The 20,861-nt window shown below is 39.8% G+C and overlaps 1 protein-coding gene across 1 annotated transcript in view; it reads left to right on the plus strand.

The window, feature by feature from the left end:
• The first annotated feature begins 3,242 nt into the window (after window positions 1-3,242).
• Window positions 3,243-20,861, plus strand: part of sema4f (sema domain, immunoglobulin domain (Ig), transmembrane domain (TM) and short cytoplasmic domain, (semaphorin) 4F) — a 28,744-nt gene continuing 11,125 nt past the window's right edge. Inside the window, exon 1 of the mRNA XM_077544698.1 lies at window positions 3,243-3,916. Within this exon, the coding sequence (XP_077400824.1) occupies window positions 3,829-3,916 (88 nt within the window). The 5' untranslated portion in view covers window positions 3,243-3,828. The remainder of the gene's footprint in view (window positions 3,917-20,861) is intronic.

The following is a 20,861-nucleotide window of genomic DNA, read 5'->3' on the forward strand; positions in this document are numbered from 1 at the left end:
TGTGTGATTACAATCTCATTTCCTTTCAAGCAGCTTCTGTGTACTGTAATTACGTGATTCCACACAGCTACAGTGTAACGGCATGTCTTTTTCCTGTGCTACAATTTGGTTTCAAACGTTTTAATTTTATTTTAATTTTGAAACTGCCTACAGTAGAACATGAGTTCAATTTCAACTTTGTGCAAACAGTTTGGGGGAAGTTGCTTTTCCGTAGCAGCATGACAAGGAAGGTACACTCGGATGAGTTTGTTGAGAAACTTTAACCAACACTTTCATAAGGAACTAGAACTGAGAGTATTACGAGCCAGGCCTAACATCTGTCTTGAAAAGTGGAAGCTGTACTGTTCAGTGGTGCATTAAATACAAATTGAAATTTTATTAATATGCACCAGCACTCAAAACAATTACCCAATAAGGCAACAACTAAGAATAATATGGTGGTGGATATTTCAGGGTATCAATAAAAGGTAAATGTGAATTTTGGCTAACGATATCAGAACTGGATATTTGCACATTTTGACCGAATATTACGTCACACGGTCGCACATCTCATGGCGCAGTCTCTTCTCCAAAGTGGTAAAATAATACCAAATAGAAAATTTCTAAGGCAATGTTTGGTTGTTTGAGATCCACAACTTGCAGTTCTCTTTGTTTCATGCTAAGGTTTGACAGTAAACTTCATGTGGGAGTGGCGGTACACATCTTAAAATTAAGCCTTTTTTTCCCCCTTAAGACTCAGTTACTGTCTGAGGAACTATTATGAAGTGAGTTGAGCTAATTTTGCTAGCACCAAACAGCGCTAATTCGTAGCGGCCATTCCTTTCTCAAGGCGCCACTGTAATAAAAAGCCTTCATGATTTACTGCAACACTGTCAAGTGTTTTTTCCTCTCACAGGCAGCTGGCTGAAGATCAAAACAAGATATCAAGAACATCTTAAGTGATAGTAAGGAAGACACTTAAATATCTCGTAGCCTATTGACGTCGATATCATTTGGGTAACCCAAATGCTACATATAGTCCATTAGTATACATCACCGAGTTTGATCCTCCATTATCCACTTTTTCAATCCTGTTTTCGGGAACTCCGACCATCTCGGCCAACCCTCTCGGCCTCTTCCACGCTGTCAGGGTGGCCTTATTGGATTAAGGGGACATTTGCATTGGGATCGGTACAAGGTCGACAATTGCTGCATGGTGGGGATGGCACTTGGATTGCTCGCTGCGTGGTGTATTTAGGTCACATTTAAACATCGCATACATTAAATGAGAGCACAAACACCCCCGGGGATGTGAGTGACAGGAGCGAAGGATGGATGGATGGATGGATAGGCTACTGAAGATAGATAGAGAGAGAGAGAGATGACTGAGTGAGTGTGGATGTTAAGGGTGGCGATGTTGGCATAATCTACTTAATCTGATTGAGGCCAGTGTCGTCCTCTCGGGTTCAATAATTGATATCACCATCTGCTGCGGGATCAAATCCCCCGCAACGTGACACATTAGGAATCGGGTTAGAGAATTTCTGGCTAATTTGGATGGAAAGTGGTCAAAAGGGACAATTGGACAGAAAAAGTATATGAGTCTTTTATAGGGGGCCGGAAGTTACATTTTGTAGTGACAAGCAGGATTCCTTTGGGTGGAGAGATTTTTAGGAAGATGCATAACAGCCTATTTGCAATTTCAAGATACATCATCAATCTTTGTGAAAGAAAAATTCATGTGTTGAAGGACGATTTTGTTAATCAAATGCTTTAACCTCAGCACTAATCCAATTTTGAGGGGCTATCTGTGTTTAAAGTTGAGACCTGTTCTATTCACAACACAAGGGAGTTATTGTTAGAGGATTAGAGCCAGGCAAACTTTAGAGCTCCTTGTCCCAGTGACTAAACTGAAGTGCAATTTTGAGGGTTTTTACAAATATAGAAAAAGGAGGTGGAACGTGAGGTCAGAGGACGTTTTCAACTTAATTGATTGCTCTATGTTTGCGACGTTTGTTTTTCGGTGAGGCACAAATCCAAAATTTGTACCAAACACAAACATCCAGTGTATAACACAAATATTCTGTGCCTTTGATAATGCCATTCCCTGATTTATTGTTGTTATACACTCACAATGTATGCTAATGTACAGCAGAAACTCAGTCAACATCTATATAACACACTCTGTCAAAAGTTAGACCTTCAAAATAAAAGCATACATCACAACACAGTTCTACCACACTTTATTTGTCACTTGGGTATCTTATTCAATAGACACACTCAATAAGGAACCAAAAACAAAACAGTGCGAATTTTTGTGTGAATATTTTTTGGGTGTTTGTATCATATTAACTGAATTTACATAATTCTTTATGGGAAACAATTATTGTTTTGGATATCATACGATTCGGTTTTAGTCAGACTTTCTGGGACAGATTACTCAAGGTTCTACTACTACATATTATTTCTGGAAATGCAAAACACTGGTTGTGATGTTTTATCTTTAAAATGTAGCCCTAGATGAGATGTGCTTATTGTGACTTCAATAAGACTTGATTAGAGGGCGCCATTCACATTTTTGGCTTTTCTTCCTCACCTTTGACCTCTCTCGTCCTTGCTCACCATTTTAAAGCCTTGCAAATCCTTTAATCCAGACTCCAACGTGACCCCTATCTTGTGTCCCGGACTATGGGTACATGTCTTCTGCTTTGCCCTATGAAAATGGTCCCTCTGTGTTGGAGGCCCCTTTATCAACGGTAGAAAGAAAGTGCCGGGCAGCACTAAGATGTATTGGAAGAGATGTAACGTAAATAAGAGCAGGAAGAAATGGCAATGATCCCCTAGTAACCTGCAGTAGGCCTAATAGTTCATGAGTTCATTCAAGAGCTGCAATCGGCCACAGCTCGAGTCCAGTCACTTCACACGCTGACTGTCCTCCTTCCCTTTCATCTGAAATGTTCTTTATTCTTTTGCTCTTCCCATCTTCAAAGATACCAAAAACACACTTATGCTAACTCAAATAAAGAGCAACTTTTAATTAGCTTACGGTTATACAACGATTTACTAACATGCTGGGAAGTGTTAATTGCTTCATCACTACAATATAATATATATTTATAATATAATATAAAAATATATATATAATTTTTTTTCAAAAGCGGTGGTAAATATAGAAAGTTTTAGAACTACAAAATAAATGTATGGCTTCTACGTCATCATTTTTACCTGTTGTGCGCTGCCTTTTCCGGGGGGCGGAGTCTCCAATCCCCATGTAGGCGTTCAGTGGTGTGCTGGCTGCTGAGCAGTAGCACCAGCCTGCGCGCAAACCTTTCTGTCAAACGCCGTTTCTATAGTTTCCTATTCAATATCCCCGCGTATCTTTCGAAACAAAACGCGCGAATTGATGTGTGTTCGGCCGGTGGGACTGGCGTCGGCACATCCGGTTGGCCATACGCGCGACTCTTCGCTGTCTCGTCCAGGATGTTACGCGTACCAAGATGACGCCACTTTGGATGACTTTTTGTTGCAGTTAAGTGATACCGCTCGACACCTTGTTTTAACGCGGGGATACAAAACGACACCTGTGCAATGAATGCACCGCGCACTCCTCCTCCGGCTGCTTTTGCGGAGCGCACCGACGCGAGCAATGTGGCGGCAGCTCTGGGCGAAGTCTTCTAACAGGAATCGCGCTCGGCTTGATCATCCTGTGCTATTCTTAACTTGGCCAAGAGTCAACGCGAGGATGCCCTGCAGCTGAAACACAGGCACCACACGTGGAATACATATCCCAAAAAAAAAAAGCGAGTGGACCTCCATCCGACACTTGGACGGGACAGAAGCCGAGTTCGGATGACTCCTGCCGCCGTGATGTTCCTCCTGCCGGTGAGCTGTCTGCTCACCGGAGCCGCTTGGGCAGCGACTGTGAGCGGTCGGCAATGTAAGTAGATGCCTTGACCACAATGTTGGGTGCACCTGCAACAAATACTCTTGTCTTTGCAAAGTTGACTCATGCACAGCTAAACAATATTTGTGCTTTGAAATCTTTATCATATTTTCACTTCACTTTAAAACAGTAGAAACTAGGGACTTATTTCAGACCTAGTATGAGTAGTAGGGGTGTTAATAAAATCGATTGTGCAATATATCGCGATATTACAGTGCGCAATTCTCGAAATGATTCTTTTTTCTTTCTTTTTTTATGGAGTGCTCAGTATTGTTCATTCGATTTGACATGTCATCATTGCTCTCCTTTTTTATTTTTTATTAAAACATTTTTTAATATATATATATATATATATATATATATATATATATATATATATATATATATATATTTTTTTGTATGTGGGTGAGTATGTGTATGTGTGTGTGCGAGCGTGCGTGCGAGCGTGTGTGTATTCATCAGTTCACCTAAAAACCTATTAAAAAAAAATCCCATACTAATAATATAATATAATAATAAATTGCCAAATGCAGAAACATCAATGTAAGTTATCACAATGTGGTGGCTCTCGCTAACAGGCAAAATTAAGTAACCAGAATTAGGTTAAAAAATTCTATATGCGTAGACCATGTTTCTATAAATTTTGATATTTGGTTTTTATTTGAGGCAGATTTTTTTTTTTCTCGAATCGATTCACTATGCGGCCGAATCGATTTTTAAACATCACTTTTTGATGAAAATATTCAACCAAAAAATCTTACTTAGGGTTAGGGTTCACACTTTAAGCATGGGAGAATGTTATATAAATGCAACATTAAGCCATAATATTTTATTTTAATACTGTTCAAACATGAAACAGACTGCAACCTGTTTGTTGTTTCAGGTAAATAAATACATTTTCATACACATCTTACAGTGTACATGTACAAGTTTACTGATTAGTATTTTATAAATTTGAGTTAAAAAACAACAACTAAAAAAATCGATTTATAGATCCGTATCGGGATTAATCGCATCAAAATGAATCGTGACCTATGAATCGTGATACGGATCGACTCGCCAGGCACTACGCAATTCACACCCCTAATGAGTAGTAGGCCTACTTATTTCAGTCCTTGCCAATACATAATAAAGCAGCATCTTGCAATTGTCAACACAAACATGGCATGGCGAAAGTCTCACAAAAAAAAAAATACACATTTTTAAAGCAACAAATTGTCATTATGGACATTTTAATATCCAATAGTATTTCCTAACAATCTTTCCACACATTTCACTTATATGGTGTCTCAGGCTCAACATTAGAGGTTGCAATGCACACGGAAGGCCGATTTAGCCGAAATGATATGAACATGTAAATAAAATGAGAATTTATTAGTACAAATACTAGCAAAATTGTATTGAATCTTGTTAGCAGTCAGTGTATATGATGATGTCCCTGGCAAGTGTGCAGTTGAAAATCCGGAAAAACAGCACACAAGGCGAAGTGAATTCAGCATTTCAGTGCTCCTGTTACACGCTCGGGGCACAGCGCCAGTACTCTGCCTCCTGCTTTTTTTTGGTGGCATGATAAATGGTGATGAAGGAGACATCAACAACCAGTGCACAGACTGGCCAGAAACACCAGAATAAGAAAGAAGTCAAAGGCTTGGATGAAATGTTAAACCAAAAATGCAAGCCTGATCGCAAGACAGGACTAACTCTCAAACAAGCTCCCTCTTTGTGTTGTGACTGGCGAGGTCACACATTTGCCAGGCTTCCTGTTTTCTGGAAAGTGGAAGGACAGTAAGAATGAGAGGAGAACTGCGTGATAACGCAATCATTCATCACAAGTTTGCTGGTAAAAAGGCCGGGGCCATGTGATGGCGTTTGCACCCCGAGGCAGTGATGAGGGAAAAGATGTTGCCTCACTGTGTGTGTGTGTGTGTGTGTGTGTGTCCGCTGAGCAGTCTTCAGCGTTGCTTTTATACTTGTGTTATCATGTCGCTGTAAACACAGTGAGACAAAATAACAACATGTGATGTCACAGAGTCAGCGTTATGTAAGAGTGGTCAGGTGTGTATTTGTTTGTGTGTGTTTTGCCTAGTTTGAGTCCACACTCGTGATGTATCTAACTGTTGCTTTCTTGATGAAACCCATCTTGTCGCAGATTGTAAGCAGTCCAATTTATGGGATTTTAGAGTACAGAACTCCTTTATCTATTTATTTTGTAATTTATAAAAAAAAAAAAAAGTTTTATGCATAATACAAAACGTGTATGTGATGTGATGGGAGATGCAGCTATTGTTTGGTGTTGACTTGGAGTTGCCATCCTCACGATGTAGTATCTGTGACTTTGGATGTGTGTGGCTTTGGATGTGTGTGGCTTCGAATGGTGAGTGACAGAGAAGTCAGCAAATTAGAGTTTAGTGTTGGTTGGCTCTTAACTCTGCTTGTTGAGTACCGCTGGGCGAGCAAGTGCACAAATGGAATTTAAAAAAAACACCCCCAAAAATATATTTCTATCTTCTTCTTTTTTTTTTTTTTACAGTTTAGATACAGTGAGACAGCAAAAAGTGAACTGCTAACTTAGAGCTGCACGCTTTGGCATAGCACTTGTTCATAATCACCATAAATCTAATGCTAATTCCGTTAGCCCTTCTCTGGGAGTTTACATTATATGTTAGCATTAAGCTTGCGGACTTCAAATTTATGACTACAATAATTTGTTGTTTGAATTTGATGATTGTTTCATTCTGTTTTCTGTGTCAGTTTTACAGTTAGCTTAAACTGGGATTGACAAGTGAATCAGATTTGGGTCTGGAATATAAGGCTCGCGTTAAACGGGGTTTGACTGCTCTCTGTTGCTCCAGTGGCTTCCACTACTTGAGCCACCCTTTTAATGCCCCTCACGTGAAACTCGTTAGACCCACAAGTGGGGGGGGGGGGGGTCGGCAGGCTCCCAGCAGGGTGGCGGCTGCACGGATCCATTTACAGTTGAGCTCCAGGCACATACGATTAATGGGCATTATGTTGTTCTTTATGCTATCCTGCGTCTGTCTACTGCCAAGCAGTCATTCTTTTCCCATGTTTATAGTCAAGTGCAGCCTAGTGGACTTTCTATTCAAACAGGAGTCGCTCTAGCAGCTCCCGAGATGCAACATGTATTGCTTCATTTTGCTTCAGTGCCAACATTTTCACTTGGCTAGCGGCGAACTATGTGTTTGTGTGGGCGTGGATGGTGATTCCTTATGAAAAAAAAAGAGGAATTAAGTCCCACTGAAAGAAATGTGCCTTTCAGCATCGTGGTTGGAGATAAAAACAGACACCGGGAGATATTCCAAACAGCAACAAGGAGGATTTGATGCTGCTGTCCAGTGTTTTGTCCAGTTGTGCTCAGATAAATCCTCTTCATGACGTGCTTTGCCTTTGACACACTAAAGACTCAGGCTGAAGGACGCTGGCAGAAACGCATATGGGCTTACAGTGGATTGTGTGTTGTCACACGAGTGGGAATAAAAAGGAAGCCTTATATGTCAAGACAAAAGAAGTGTTTTTCATCCCTGCATCTCATTCTTCTACCCTCCGCCCATTATTTTCCCATCATCGTGATACTGAAAGAGGCCAGTGTGGTTTTAGTTTGAGGGCTTTTATTTCGTGCCTGTTTTAGTTACTTCTGATACGCCTCACTTTTGACCATTTCGCCTTTGAGTGGCCCTCCCTTATCTGAATTTTTTTTTTAAGCGCTAGCAGTGCGAAGCTAGCATTAGCACTGTAAATGAGCAGCGTTAGATAGCCTCGTGTTGGCGAGTGCCAATACCAGGTATCGTTATCGGGCCAATACGAGACGCTCCCCAACTTACGAACGAGTTACGTTCCGAGCGATCGTTCGTAAGGTGAATTTGTTCGTAAGTTGCTTCAGTGCTATATTTTGTATTATAATTTATGTTTAAAGAGAATACGTACAGTACTGTACTACGTATGTTAGAGAGAGAGAGCGAGAGACACACACAGTATGTACATGTACGTAATAAGATAAATAAAATGAAGTTGAACTTACTTTTGGAAGATGTACTCGATGCTTAAGGATTTGATGGAGGAGGAGGAGGAGGAAGAGGAGGATTTTATATCATGAGAGGTTCTTCGTCGTCGCTGGAATGGGCTTCAAAAGTTACTTCCTCCTCCGTAACTTCAATGTAGGAAGAAGTTGAGGGTCGCGGAGAAGAAGATGAGGGTTGATGAGTATCTTCCTTGGAGGATTTACTAGAAACTGGCCGAAAGAAGCGATTTAACGACGATTGCACAGTTTTCTTCTTTTTTCATCATAAATGATGCGGTAGCACTGTATGGCATCATTCAATTGATTTGCAACCTTTGTGCAACATTCAATATTTGGGTCTTGCTGCTCGAAGAGTGCGATGGCTTTATCTATGAGCGACAGGCGTTTCTTGTTCTTCCTCCTCCTCGACACGTTGCTGAGCCTCCAATGCTGGGTGAGCTCTCACAGCGCCAAGCGTCGGTATTAGCGGCGGAAAGAAGCACTACAGTACTCGGAAAAAGGTGCGCAATACAAAATCTAACTTACAGCATCTCTTTCCGAACATTTTTTGACATGCGCGCAGACATGTTCGTATGTACCGTTGTTCGTAACTCGAATGTTCGTAAGTAGGGGAGCGTCTGTACTGGCCATATTTCTTAAAAACAATGACAGATATTTTTTAAAGAAAGCCATAAATATATATCCCAGTATAGCATTAACATTGAATGAAATCAATGGCAATTTTTGTGTCTTTTAATTTGTAATTTCTAGTTCCTGATTGTAAAAGGGCCACAAGTGGTGGCCATACTGGTATCGTCCATTGTCATGTGTACCAATACCTTGAAAAAAAGGCTAGTATCACCGATACCGATACCTGGTAATGATATACGGATCACGATGCACCACATATATGAAGAATACACTTATTATGTTTTAATGTTTTAAACACAGTGGACATTAATCCCACCCCGTCCAAGAACAACACACTGCGTAGTGCGTCCATGTCCCTGTGAGCGGGTCCAAGTGAAGGTCACCTCGAGCCAGACGTAAATAAGGCTGCTCGGTCTAAAAAAAATCCAGTAGATCTTGTGTCGCTTGTTGATGTTTATCTACTGTCTTCACCCCCCCACCCCCCACCCCTATGTAAGAGCCACAGCGGGTTTCAGAAGATTGCACCAAAAATCATTATTCATCCGCTCATTGGAATTCCTTCCTAGCAACCCCCCGGCCCTCCCATCAGATAGAAGTTGAAACCAATTATTATTCATAGAGAGCCATTTTTGAACATTTAGACACAGTCAGGTACACTCAAGCGGAAGAGCGTCTTTTTTTTAATCTAACTTTGTGAAAGTGTAGCATCTTTTTCAAGCCATCCCAGAAACATTAGTGATTTAAGGTGTAGTTGTGGCGCTTATGGACTTTTGGCATCATCAATCATGCTAATCGTGTTTTGTGTTTGTTTTTATAGCCTCTTGGCAGTGGTGTAGTCCAGTGTATTAACGGATATACCCACTTTTTTTTTTCTTCCAATCAGCATGCGTACACACCCACTTGTAAATCATCCCTGACGCACACTGTTCAGTAATATATGTGAGTCAGACTACCCATTTTTTTACCCTCCTCTGCCTCTAATTGGCTCATACTTGTTGCCTTCTCTGATTAGATTGGCTTACTAAAAGTCTACGTATATAGAATTTTTTAACCTAATTGCGGTTACTTAATTCTGTCTGTTAGCGAGAGCCACTACATCGTGATAACTTACATTGATGTTTCTGCATTTGGCAATTTATTATTATATTATATTATTAGTATGGGATTTTTTTTAATGGGCTTTAGGTGAACTGATGAGTGCACACACGCTCGCACGCACACACACACACACACGCACATACATATACTCACCCACATACAAAAAAAAAAGTATATATATATATATATATATATATATATATATATATATATTTATGTGTGTTTTAAAAAAAAAAAAAGAAAAAAAAACATTTATTAAATTTTTTTTAATTGATTTGTTGTTGGGTTTTTAAAAAAAAAAAAAAAAGGAGAGCAATGATGATGTCAAATCGAATGAACAATACTGAGCTCTCCTGAAAAGAAAAAAAAAAAAAAAGATTGGCTAACTTTAGGCATGAGGACTAATTAACCAATCGGAGGCAGAGTAAGGTGGGACAAGCTTGCAATCACTTCAAACGGCTCTTAATCATGTCATGATAATTTTATCATCATAAGCAAGCACAATTAACGGATTTATCTTGTGTCACCATTTCTAGAACGGGACGGTTTTCTACTTTAAAAAAAAAAAAAAAGGCCACAGCACTGCTCTCAAGGTGCCGCAAAGGAGAACAGTGATTGTCCAACATGGTGCAATCAATAACTAAAGCAGAAACATGAAATGTGTCACAAGTGTTCAATATTGCTAAAAATGACCTACACAAGATGTTTCTACATTCTGAATTTGCCTCATTCTTCCTAGACTCTTTGCTTTTTGCGAAACAATTCCAGACAAATGCCCTCTTACAAGCGCCACCTTGACGCAAGCGCACACTTTCACTCTCCGGTCAGGTCGAACCTGTTCGCAGCTGACCCGCAAGCGCCTTTGGCTGAACCGGTTTGGAAAGAAAACAAGAGATGCACTTGAACTCATTTGCAGCTCAACGAAGCGCACACTCACACACACACACCCAAAGCGCAGGCGCTCCCCGCCGCCATGAGTAATGGATCCTCGACAGTAAACTGGCGTTATTGTGCAAAGGCTGGAGGGGTGTTGATAGGTGGTTGTTGGTGGTAAGGAAATCCTTAAAGACAGGAAACTGGCAGAAGCTGACACAAAGGAAAAGCCATAGAAAGAGAGAGCTGTAGAGTAAAAAAAAAACAAAAAAAAACATGTTGCTGTTAATTCCTGCTTGTGCTAGCAAGAGTGGTCTTTAAGTGTGTGCATGTGTGGGCACACCTCTCATTAAATACCACCTTCTGTGCCTCCCATTCCGAATCCCCCATTGTCCCTACCCGCTCACCATATAAGCTTTCTTTACTGTGGTTGCTTTTAATTGGAGCGTCAGGTGGAAATGAAAGGCACCAAGGGAGAAATGATCCTAAACTGTTTTTCTCAGATCAGCACTGGTGGTAGGAACACTCCCACTGTTTAGGGCTTTGCGTTTTCATATCGTTTGCATTGCAATGTTAGGCAGGTGTGTTTCCTAAATAAATGACCCCACCGATGTGTTTCAAAACAAGACGCGCAACTTGCGGGCAAAACATGGTCAAGTGACGTGTGTTTGACTTTGGAGTAATATTCCGCTGCCCGCCGGCACTGTGACGTCAAGGAGCATCTTGAGCAACCTCATCAGTTTAAGTGCTTTCTATATAACAACCCCCCCCTCCCCCCCAACCCTCATTTCCCACTACACCATTGACCCAAATGGGATCCCAGCAGTCCAGATGAGATTAAAATGCTTCTTGTCGTGATGACTCACAACGGATGCAACGCAAGATTAGTTGGTGTACATTACAAGCATGGATTCATCTTCTTACATAATGAATGTCGACCAATGAGATGCTTGCGGAGGGCAAAATGTCACAGCCGGGCACGGTCACTAATTTTATGACATTTGCTGAATTCAAATCCATGTAAAGTGAATTGTAGCCATGCCTATCCCCTGAAAAAACGGCCTCCCTTCGGATAGTCCACTAGTGTGGCCACTTTAGAGTGCCTCGTTGTCGAGTTGTGTGCACAAGTACTCTACTTTTGAGTATTCACTGATACCGATACCAAGTACTGATACCACTAGGGCTTTTGATACACAAAATTTCTAGGGATGTTCAACACTCCTTTTTTTTAGGCCGATACCACTACGAGTATTCAACTTTTAAGTAGCCACCGATACCGACTCAAGTACCAATAACCACTAGTACTTTTGATACATAAAATGTCCCCCCCCCAAAAAAAAAAACAATGACAGATTATTTTAAAGAAAGACTCATATATCCCATTATAGCATTTTCTCTTAAAATTGCATAAAATTAATGGCAATTTTTTTTTTCTAATTTCTAGCTCCTGATCGTAAAACAGCCACATATAAGGCTGGTATCTGCCTTGTATACCAGATATCGGTACTTTCCCCATCTAAAAAAATTTCCCCTACAAACCAGTGACTGGTAATTTTAAGTACTAAGAACTGACACCACTAATACTTGTAATACATAAAATGTACAGATAATTTTAAAGAAAGATCTATTTTTCCCAATATACACTAAAAACTGTTTATTCAAAAATAACCCAACTATGGGTCAAAAATGGACCGATCCCCTACTTGGGTCGATTTGACCCAACTTTGAGTCAAGAAATGGGTCTTTTAGTGTAAAACAACACATAAATATTGGTCAGATCCTTTACTTGGGTCCAAAAATTGGGTAATTTTGTATAAAACAACCCAAAAAGTTGTGTCAAATTGACCCATAAAGTGGATCGGTCCATTTTTGATGCATAATTGGGTTACTTTTGACCCAACAGTTTTTAGAGTGAGCATTTTTCATTAAGATTGCATGAAATGAATGCCATTTATCTTTTCTTCAAATTTCTATTTTCTGATCGTAAAACGGCCTCAAGACCGCCACGAGTACTGCTACCTTGAAATAAGACCAGGTATTGACCTGATATCGAAAGCTGATATCTGTACTCGGCCGTCCCTAATATGAGAGATGTTTGAAGTAGTGGCCTCCATTTTTCCTGGTTTCAGTATTTGTAGTTTCAACATACACAACCACAGTGCTTGAACAATTATCCATCCATTTTTCACTATACTTATATAACATACACTAAAGGAATGAATGCAAAACAATCTGCTAATGAGACTGTTTGTGAATTTTATTTTGAAAGCCTGTCTTAAGCGTGAGTGATGTATAGTAGCTAATGCGTTACACTTTGGGGCGATGTGGATTTATCTTCCTAAACATATGGGTCAGCTCATGCTGTGTGTGTTTGTGTGGACTTAAGAGTTAATTTCTGGGCGTGGCGGCCACTAATAGGCTTTTAGTTTGAAACATGATGTCCGTTAAAGTAAGCCTGGTTTCCTGACGTGTGAGTGCTGCTTTTGATGATGTCATTGCGCACACACGACAGACAGCATTGTTCAAGCCTGATACCGAACTTTTTTTTTTTTTTTTTTTTTCCTGGAGAGCTACCCGGATACCGAACTTGTTTGACAAATGATTAACAGCGTTAATGGCTTACCGACAGGGCAAGCGCGCACCTCGCAGATTTCCTAGTGTGCTGCTTCCCTTTGTTCACTCGCATGCAGCTGCGCGTCCAAAACGTTTTGTCACTCAGCAGTGACAGTTGCGCTCACGGTGTGTTTCGCTGCAATACGTGATTGATGCATCAACTCCATGGGCCGACTTTCCCATGAGTCATTTAGTGCGAACGCTATACACGCACGATTGCGGCGTTGATGGCAAATATAAGGTGGGGTCGTCATTTCGTCAGTCTAGTTCTCGTATTCGTGTACGGGTGTCGGATGCGTGCGGTGTAGCTTGCGTGAGACACAGCGACATTGGAGCTGACTGACCTTTTATGTGTCAACACAGAACGCACTGGCAGGAAGCTTTTGTTAGTTCTCCGCCTTTGTGCTTATGCTCACCTGTGTCTGTGTGTGTGTGCCAGCCAGGGTTATAAAGCAGTTAGTTGTGTTAATCAACCTAAGGTAAACATAATATCCACACAAGGTGAGGATGGTTATCTAACAAGCACAACATGTTCCATCTGAGCATTATTTATATGCCCCTCCCATAAAACCACACTACCATGTGTGTGCGTGCACGCTGTGTTGTGACACTTAAACCGGCTTCGCCACTGAAATTCCACATTGTCCAAGGATGTCCTCAGCTGCACTTGTTTTTGTGGCGAGCAAGTGTGTACTACATACACACACTCACACGTGCTTGTTTGGGTGGAGGAGCAGTTTTTTTTTTTTGTTTTTTTTAGTTTAGATCTGAGGCCTTTTAGCGCTGTTGACAGCAGGGGGTAGAGCAGATTAAATGCGGCTTGACCTTGTTCAAACAGCAGAAGAAAGGCTTGTTATTTAATTAAACAATGTGTTGCTGTGTAATGCGCTTTATCACACTTTAATTACACAATTTGTTACACAAGCTCTTCTCAACTCATCAGTACGGCACTAATATTAGTCATTCTATGCAAAGGATAAAGAATGTATGACCTTGAGTGCTGGTATATTGTCTGTCTAGATATGTTAAGACCATGAATGAGGGGCGAAGATTTGCAAAGTATTGAATGTTTATTTCTCGTCAGGGTTCGTTGAAGGTTGCTAAACGTTCACCAGATGTTCGCCAACAGTTTTTTTCTTTTCTTGACGCAAGGCGATTTTGAGCGTGCTCAAGACAACAACAAGAAAAAACATTAAAGCATTAGAAAATCTGATGAATGTTAAGAGTACGTTTGGCGAACATTCGCTAGCTTTGCAAATGTCGCGTCCCCTTCAGCGGGATACGGGCCTTAACGGCCCACCATTTGGGTTCAGCTCGTTGCTTAAAGGGTTAAAAAAAAACATATGCTAATTAGCGCTAGCATTAAGCTAGCAGACTGAAAAGCTATGTGGTTGTTTTAAATAAAACAAAACAAATAGAGTTACACCTTGCTATTTGTTTATTTGACAGTCAAACTAACAGGGTTCAACATTAACAGTGACTCACTGGGCCAATAATATGTAAATGATAATAATAATAATAATAATAAATAAATATGATAAAATAAACATTTCTTTCTTTTCATTTTTTTTAATATTGTAAGTTTTTTCACCTTAAATTGATCAATCATCATTGATATATTTACTACAGTTTTTTTTTTTTGAATGCCATGTTAAATCCTTCTATAATAAAAGGAATGAACATAATATAAAGCCCAGAGAATGGCAAAGCTTAAATATTCAGTTTGATCTTATACTGCAAAAAAAAAAAAAAGCGAGAGGGACGGGGGGGGGAAAAGCATGCAAAAAAAAAAAAACTGTAACTGCACATGACAAAAGTCCCATTTTCCAGGCTAGCATAACATGGCTCAAAAGCTTAATGTAGCACCCTGATTTAAATGTTTCAACTCCTCTATTATCTCATTAGTGCAGCACTAATATTACTTGTTCTATGCAGAGGATAAAGAATATATGAGAGATTTTGATCACGCGAAAGCAGTTTGTGCTCAGTCTGTTCCTTAAAGGGTTAATGAACCCCAATTTAGATGCTAACTAGCATTAGCATTAAGCTAGTGCACTTGTCTTTAAACTGGAAACTGGATGAGCAAAGCAGGCTTCAGTGCTCTTCAGGTTGAAATAAATAATGTCAGCTGAAGTGGAGATGAGCTGTCACCTCGGCCCGAGAGGAGATGAAAAGGGAGGTCCATCTCTCCCGCTTTAGGTTTAATCGAGCAGACAGTTGGTTTGAGCGGTTGGCGGGGGCGAAATTTATCATGGGTGGTGGTTAATCTCGGCGACGGGGGCTTATTAGACGAGAGTGACCACCCCGGCCGACCCACGGGGCGCTTGTCGCTGAGGAACACGGAGAGAAGTGGCCGAGGGGAAAGTCACAACACTGCGAGGTGGCGCAAAGAAACGGACGCGATACGCGGCGGTCAACATCTTGATTTGCGAGGGAGGGAATAAACATCCGTGCGTGTGTGCGTGCGGATTATTTCGAGTGTTCCAGCTTTTACACATGAATGACAGATCTGATTACGTAATGGAACAGCCGCTCACAGCCGGGTAAAGAGATGGCAAAATAAGACTCATCCTTTCAATACTTTATTAAGGCCAGGCTTTTTCTTTTTTTTGTTTTTGTTTTGCTGTGTGGTCTGGCCTTTCTGATGTGGAGGGACTTAAAGCACACGTGTTGCGGTTACTCAGCGTCCTGTGAGATGTGCTGACGATGCTAAAAATATGCTGGACGACAGTACTTACATGTTCACACTGTTGTAAAAAAAAAAAAAATTCACGCTGCAATGACATAATTAAATAGAACGAACGTAAAGAAGTTAAACATGCCTTGGCCACCTGGGGGCAGTATACTTCAGTTCTAGTGTATGTGTCCATGGAGACAGTCTCAGTTCCTCAATAGGCCGCGGTATTATTTTATTAATAGTTTACTTTGTATTTCATTCAAATATACATTGACACAAATGGTATTTGTGAACGCGTCAATGTTTGTTAGCCTTAAGCTAAAAGGACTTTTCTAAAACTCCAAGTTGATGATTCATACTTCAACGGTATTTTTAAAAATAAATCCTCTCTACGGCATTTATTTCTAATGGTAACAATACACGATAATACAATTACAGATGCAACCATTAACTCATTCACTGTCTATAGACGTCAAAAATTCATTTGAACTATTTCTATTAGTTTAACATTGTTTCTACTTTTGTTAACAAGAGTATGAAAACCTATATTTTGTTGTTGTACATTTAGAACAGATATAAAATGTGTGATTAATTGTGAGCTAACTAGTGAAGTCATGCGATTATTTACGATTTAAAAAATTGAATCGCTTGACGTCCCGAATTTTTTAATAATCTTTAAGTTGCGTCAGGCGATGAACATTTTTAATTGTAATTAATTGCAAGACTTCAGTAGTTAACTCACGATTAATCACACATTTTATATCTGGATTTCTAAAAAATAAAAAAAGGTTTTCATACTCTTGTTAACAAAAGTGGAAAAAAAAATTCAACTTATAGAAATACTTCAAATGAATTTTTGACATCTATAGCCGTCAATGGCAGTGAATGAGTTAATTGATGACGAACCAAATTAATTGATAATTATTTTTTTGATAATTAAATAATCCTTCATATATCTTTTTTTAAATTTAAAAAGGTCCAAATGCTCAAAATTTCTGACGTCCTTCATGAATACAGACGAGTTGTTTTGAAGCAAAATAAAGCAATTACATTTGCCTCCTATTTTCCTCACATTACAGACCAAACCAGTAACTGAATCATAATTAATTTATGTTGTGCACTGTCAATTTAAAATAATGTCTTGTTTTTAGGGAAAAAAAGTACATAAATGTTAATCTTATTTTAAAAAAATCAGCTTCATTTATTAATAGAAAAAATTATTGCCAGATTAATCGATTACTGAAGTCATTAGTTGCAGCCCAAGATACTTTGTTTTGGAATCATAGTTTGTGGTGTATTTACGGTTTGAATGTTGGCGATTATAAATATTTATCTACTTGTATCACCAACTGTTAATTTCTACCTCCGAATCAAATCTTGCTGCGCTGCCACATGCTTATGAATGCACACGTGCACTTGTGAGACAGGTCGTGCAAGGTGTTTGTCACTGGCGGGAAAGTGAGAGTGGGCAGATCGCACCTTGGGGATGGGAGGTTCGCCGTTTCATCCTCTTGGCAAGTGTTCTCATAAAACGGCAGAGCCGCTTTATGTTTAAGTTTATGTTCCAGGCCTCTATTGTATTGACCAGGAAGGGAAAGCCACGCCTCCTTTTTCCTCCTGCCGTAGTGCAGGGTGTTGATGGCATCACAGGAGGCATCGTGGGAAATGCCCTTTTGACCTCTCTCCAAATAAAGTCACATGTATGTGTATTTAATGCGAATGTGAGTCTGTCTACAGACCTAATGCAGCCAATGAATAAATAACAGCATCGGCGCTGATCTATCGTGTGCGACAGATGATCACGCATGCAGACGCACACCCTGATCTCTTGGCACATGTTTTATTCATACGTGAATGCGTGTGTGTGTGCGCAAGTGTAAAAGAGGTGCGGCACTCAGGGTGTTTCAAATAGATGCAGAGGGAGACGATGATTCCGGGCCAGGGAGTCGTGACATAACACGTGCATGCACATACTCTCATGCAATATGTGTTTATCTCTGACGTGACTGTGTTTGTGTCACACTCTCTCCAGGGATGCTTGAAGTTCACACAGTGCATCGGCGTCGTCTTTCCCGTGCAATTTGAGTGGCAGTATTTTTTGTCGTAATAAAACATACACACATACGTTATAAACATATACATGCATACTTATACAGTATATATATACAAATATATTAGGGATGTGTGAGTACCTGTACCAGGTATCGTTATTAGATGGCCTTATTTTAAGGTATCGGGTACTCGTGGAGGCTGCTGATACCAGCCACCGATACCTTTATGGAGAGAGATTTGTCTCAAAATTATTCACAGAAATATATTGGTGATTTTCACGTTTTTGAGATCCTCATATATTCGCGTGTCTAAAAGCCTGTTCCTCCTCCGTCCAGTAGGAGGCAGTGTTGCCGTCTCCATTGAACAGGAAGTTTCCTTGTTTAAAATTGGAAATTGAAAAATGGAAAACAAGCCTTTATTTGATCTCCTATTTTGTGTTTATTCAACACACCTCGGGAAACGAAATACGACTCTTACAAACATTTACAACATGTGAAAATCACGGATATATTTGTGGATCTCAAAAACATGTAAAAATTATATATATATATATATTGACACATTGGTGAATCATCAGCGGCATCGGAAGTATGTCTCCAGACCTAAACCCTATTGAACATCTCTGGGACCAGGGATGTGATTTTTCCGCAAATTCGCGGAATTCCGCTTTTTTTATCTCCCCCCCAAAAAAAAATTTTTTTTTTTTTTTTTTTTTTTTTAGTAGTTCATTGTGTATGCACATGACTCCGACAGATAACATCTTCTGCTATAACAAAGACATTTGTGGTATGCTCTAATATGAGTTACTTTTCATTTGGTCATGATACAATTATTTGTTCATGAAATTTGAACTCTTCAACATTATTTATGTGTTAACTTAGTAATCACATTAGTTAGATATGATGATATTCTCAGTGATAGTTTTTAAAAGCAAAGGCAGTCCAATGTTTTTGAATGTGACTGATTTTGAGTTGACTAAGACTGCCATTTTATATGGGATAGTTCAATATACATTGAAAATTTATGCCCAAATGGACCTAGCTGGGTGCCAGCGGCCCCCAGACCCCCGGCTAAATTTTCAGATAATTTCACTTTGGTCAAATCACATCCCTGTGGGACATCCTCAGTGGGAAGGCCAGTGGCAACCTGTGTAGCTCTAGTGAACTCAATGCCGAAGAGAGTTAAAGCAGTGCTGGAAAAATAATGGCGGCCACACACACTTTGGGCATTTTCACTTAGGGGTGTGCTCACTTTTGTTGCCTGGGGGTTTGGTTATTAATAGCTGCATTTTGAATTATTTTGAAGGAATGGTAAATTTACAGTACACTGTTAGCTGTGCACTGACTAGATTGCATTGTGTCAGTGTCATTTGTTCAGTGTTGTCCCACGAAAAGATATCATTAAATATGCAGAAAATGTGAGGGGTGTGATTACTTTTATGAGATACTGCATACAGCATCTGCTGATGTACAGCTATTTAGCATTTATTTTTTTTTCATCGACCCATGTATCACCCACTGGTAATAATAAAGCCGTTAATCCCCCTTGACTTCATTCGGTCGAGACTGATGAAGTCCTTCCAGCATTTCTCGTGTAAACTACAGTGTGACATTTAATTAAAATATAGAGGTGAAAGGTCAACACTGTAAATGTGCTATAAGCTAAACATTTCTCCTGCATCTTATTTAATCTCAGCAGATGTTTTTATTACGCAACAGGGGGGGGGATGTGTACTATAAAGATACAAGTAGCGGGATTCTCATTCACTGAGAAAGTTGGTCATGCACGAGTACACATTATATGCGCGTACCGCCCTCGCGAGGGCCGCTGCGGGCTCCCACGCGCGCGCACACACAATCCTGGCGGCCATGGGTGAATTTAGGGCAAGCCTGATTAGTAGTGCTACTGCTTATCAGCGCGAGCCAGTCACCCGCTGGCCTGGAGAGAGTAGAGTGTCGGGGGAGGAGGAGGAGGAGGAGGAGGAGGAGGAATTGGGAAGCGGAAAATGACAGGCGAGGTTGGAAGCTGGGATTTGTTATGTGAAAAAGAAAATGCAGCGCAGGGAAGAGCTCTCTCATCCTTGACCTTGTCGTCCACTTTCTGCTTAAAACGCAAGGACCTCTTCTAAAAAGAGTTATCGTGATCATTTGAAAACGTGATATTGATTAAAAAAAATTCCATGTTTATCAGTTTCCCAATTATAAATAATCATAATTATATTTTACACAGAAGTAATGACTGTATTTTATTTTGAAATTTGCATGGTCAATTTTGACTTCCTGTTTTCGACACACTTCCCGTTTAACACAGTTTGCACATTAGCAGCTTAAGTATGGTGAAAAGTTTGCTTTTCCTATTTTAAACTGTGTGTTTTGTGTGATGATTTGATGTTTATTAGCACTTGTGTTTCAAAATGTGAACGATAGTTGCGAATGAGTTGTATGTGTTTTGAAATGTGTTTTAGCTCTTACGGTGATTAAGCCACGAGTCTTGTATGAAGTTAAAAAGTTGCTCAAAATAAAAGACAAAAATCATCAGTTTCTTATGCCATACTTATCCTTGTTCGGAGGGCACACGACACCAATTATGAGAAATCATTAACATGGTCACTGAATATCATTAATTTATAATAATAAACTGATATGGATTTATTTTTTTGGCGTGTGGCGATTCCGATATTAACTCATTCACTAGCAGCCATTTTCCCTGAAGCAATCCTTCGCCTCTTTACTAGATTTTGACTGATTTTGCAAGGCCCACAGAATATTATATATACCAAAAGAAAGATTATAATCTCTTCTTTCACCAGGAAAAAATATATATTCAAATTAGCATTAGAATATAGCTAAGTTTTACCTATTATTTACAAATCTGTTTAAAACTGTGAGTAAAAGTGCTTTTTGTAACATGGTTGATCTCTTATACTCTGCTGGCACCTGCTGGCCGTTTTTGTAATA

The sequence above is a fragment of the Vanacampus margaritifer genome, chromosome 15 (assembly GCF_051991255.1).
Source record: "Vanacampus margaritifer isolate UIUO_Vmar chromosome 15, RoL_Vmar_1.0, whole genome shotgun sequence".
Lineage (NCBI taxonomy): Eukaryota > Metazoa > Chordata > Actinopteri > Syngnathiformes > Syngnathidae > Vanacampus > Vanacampus margaritifer.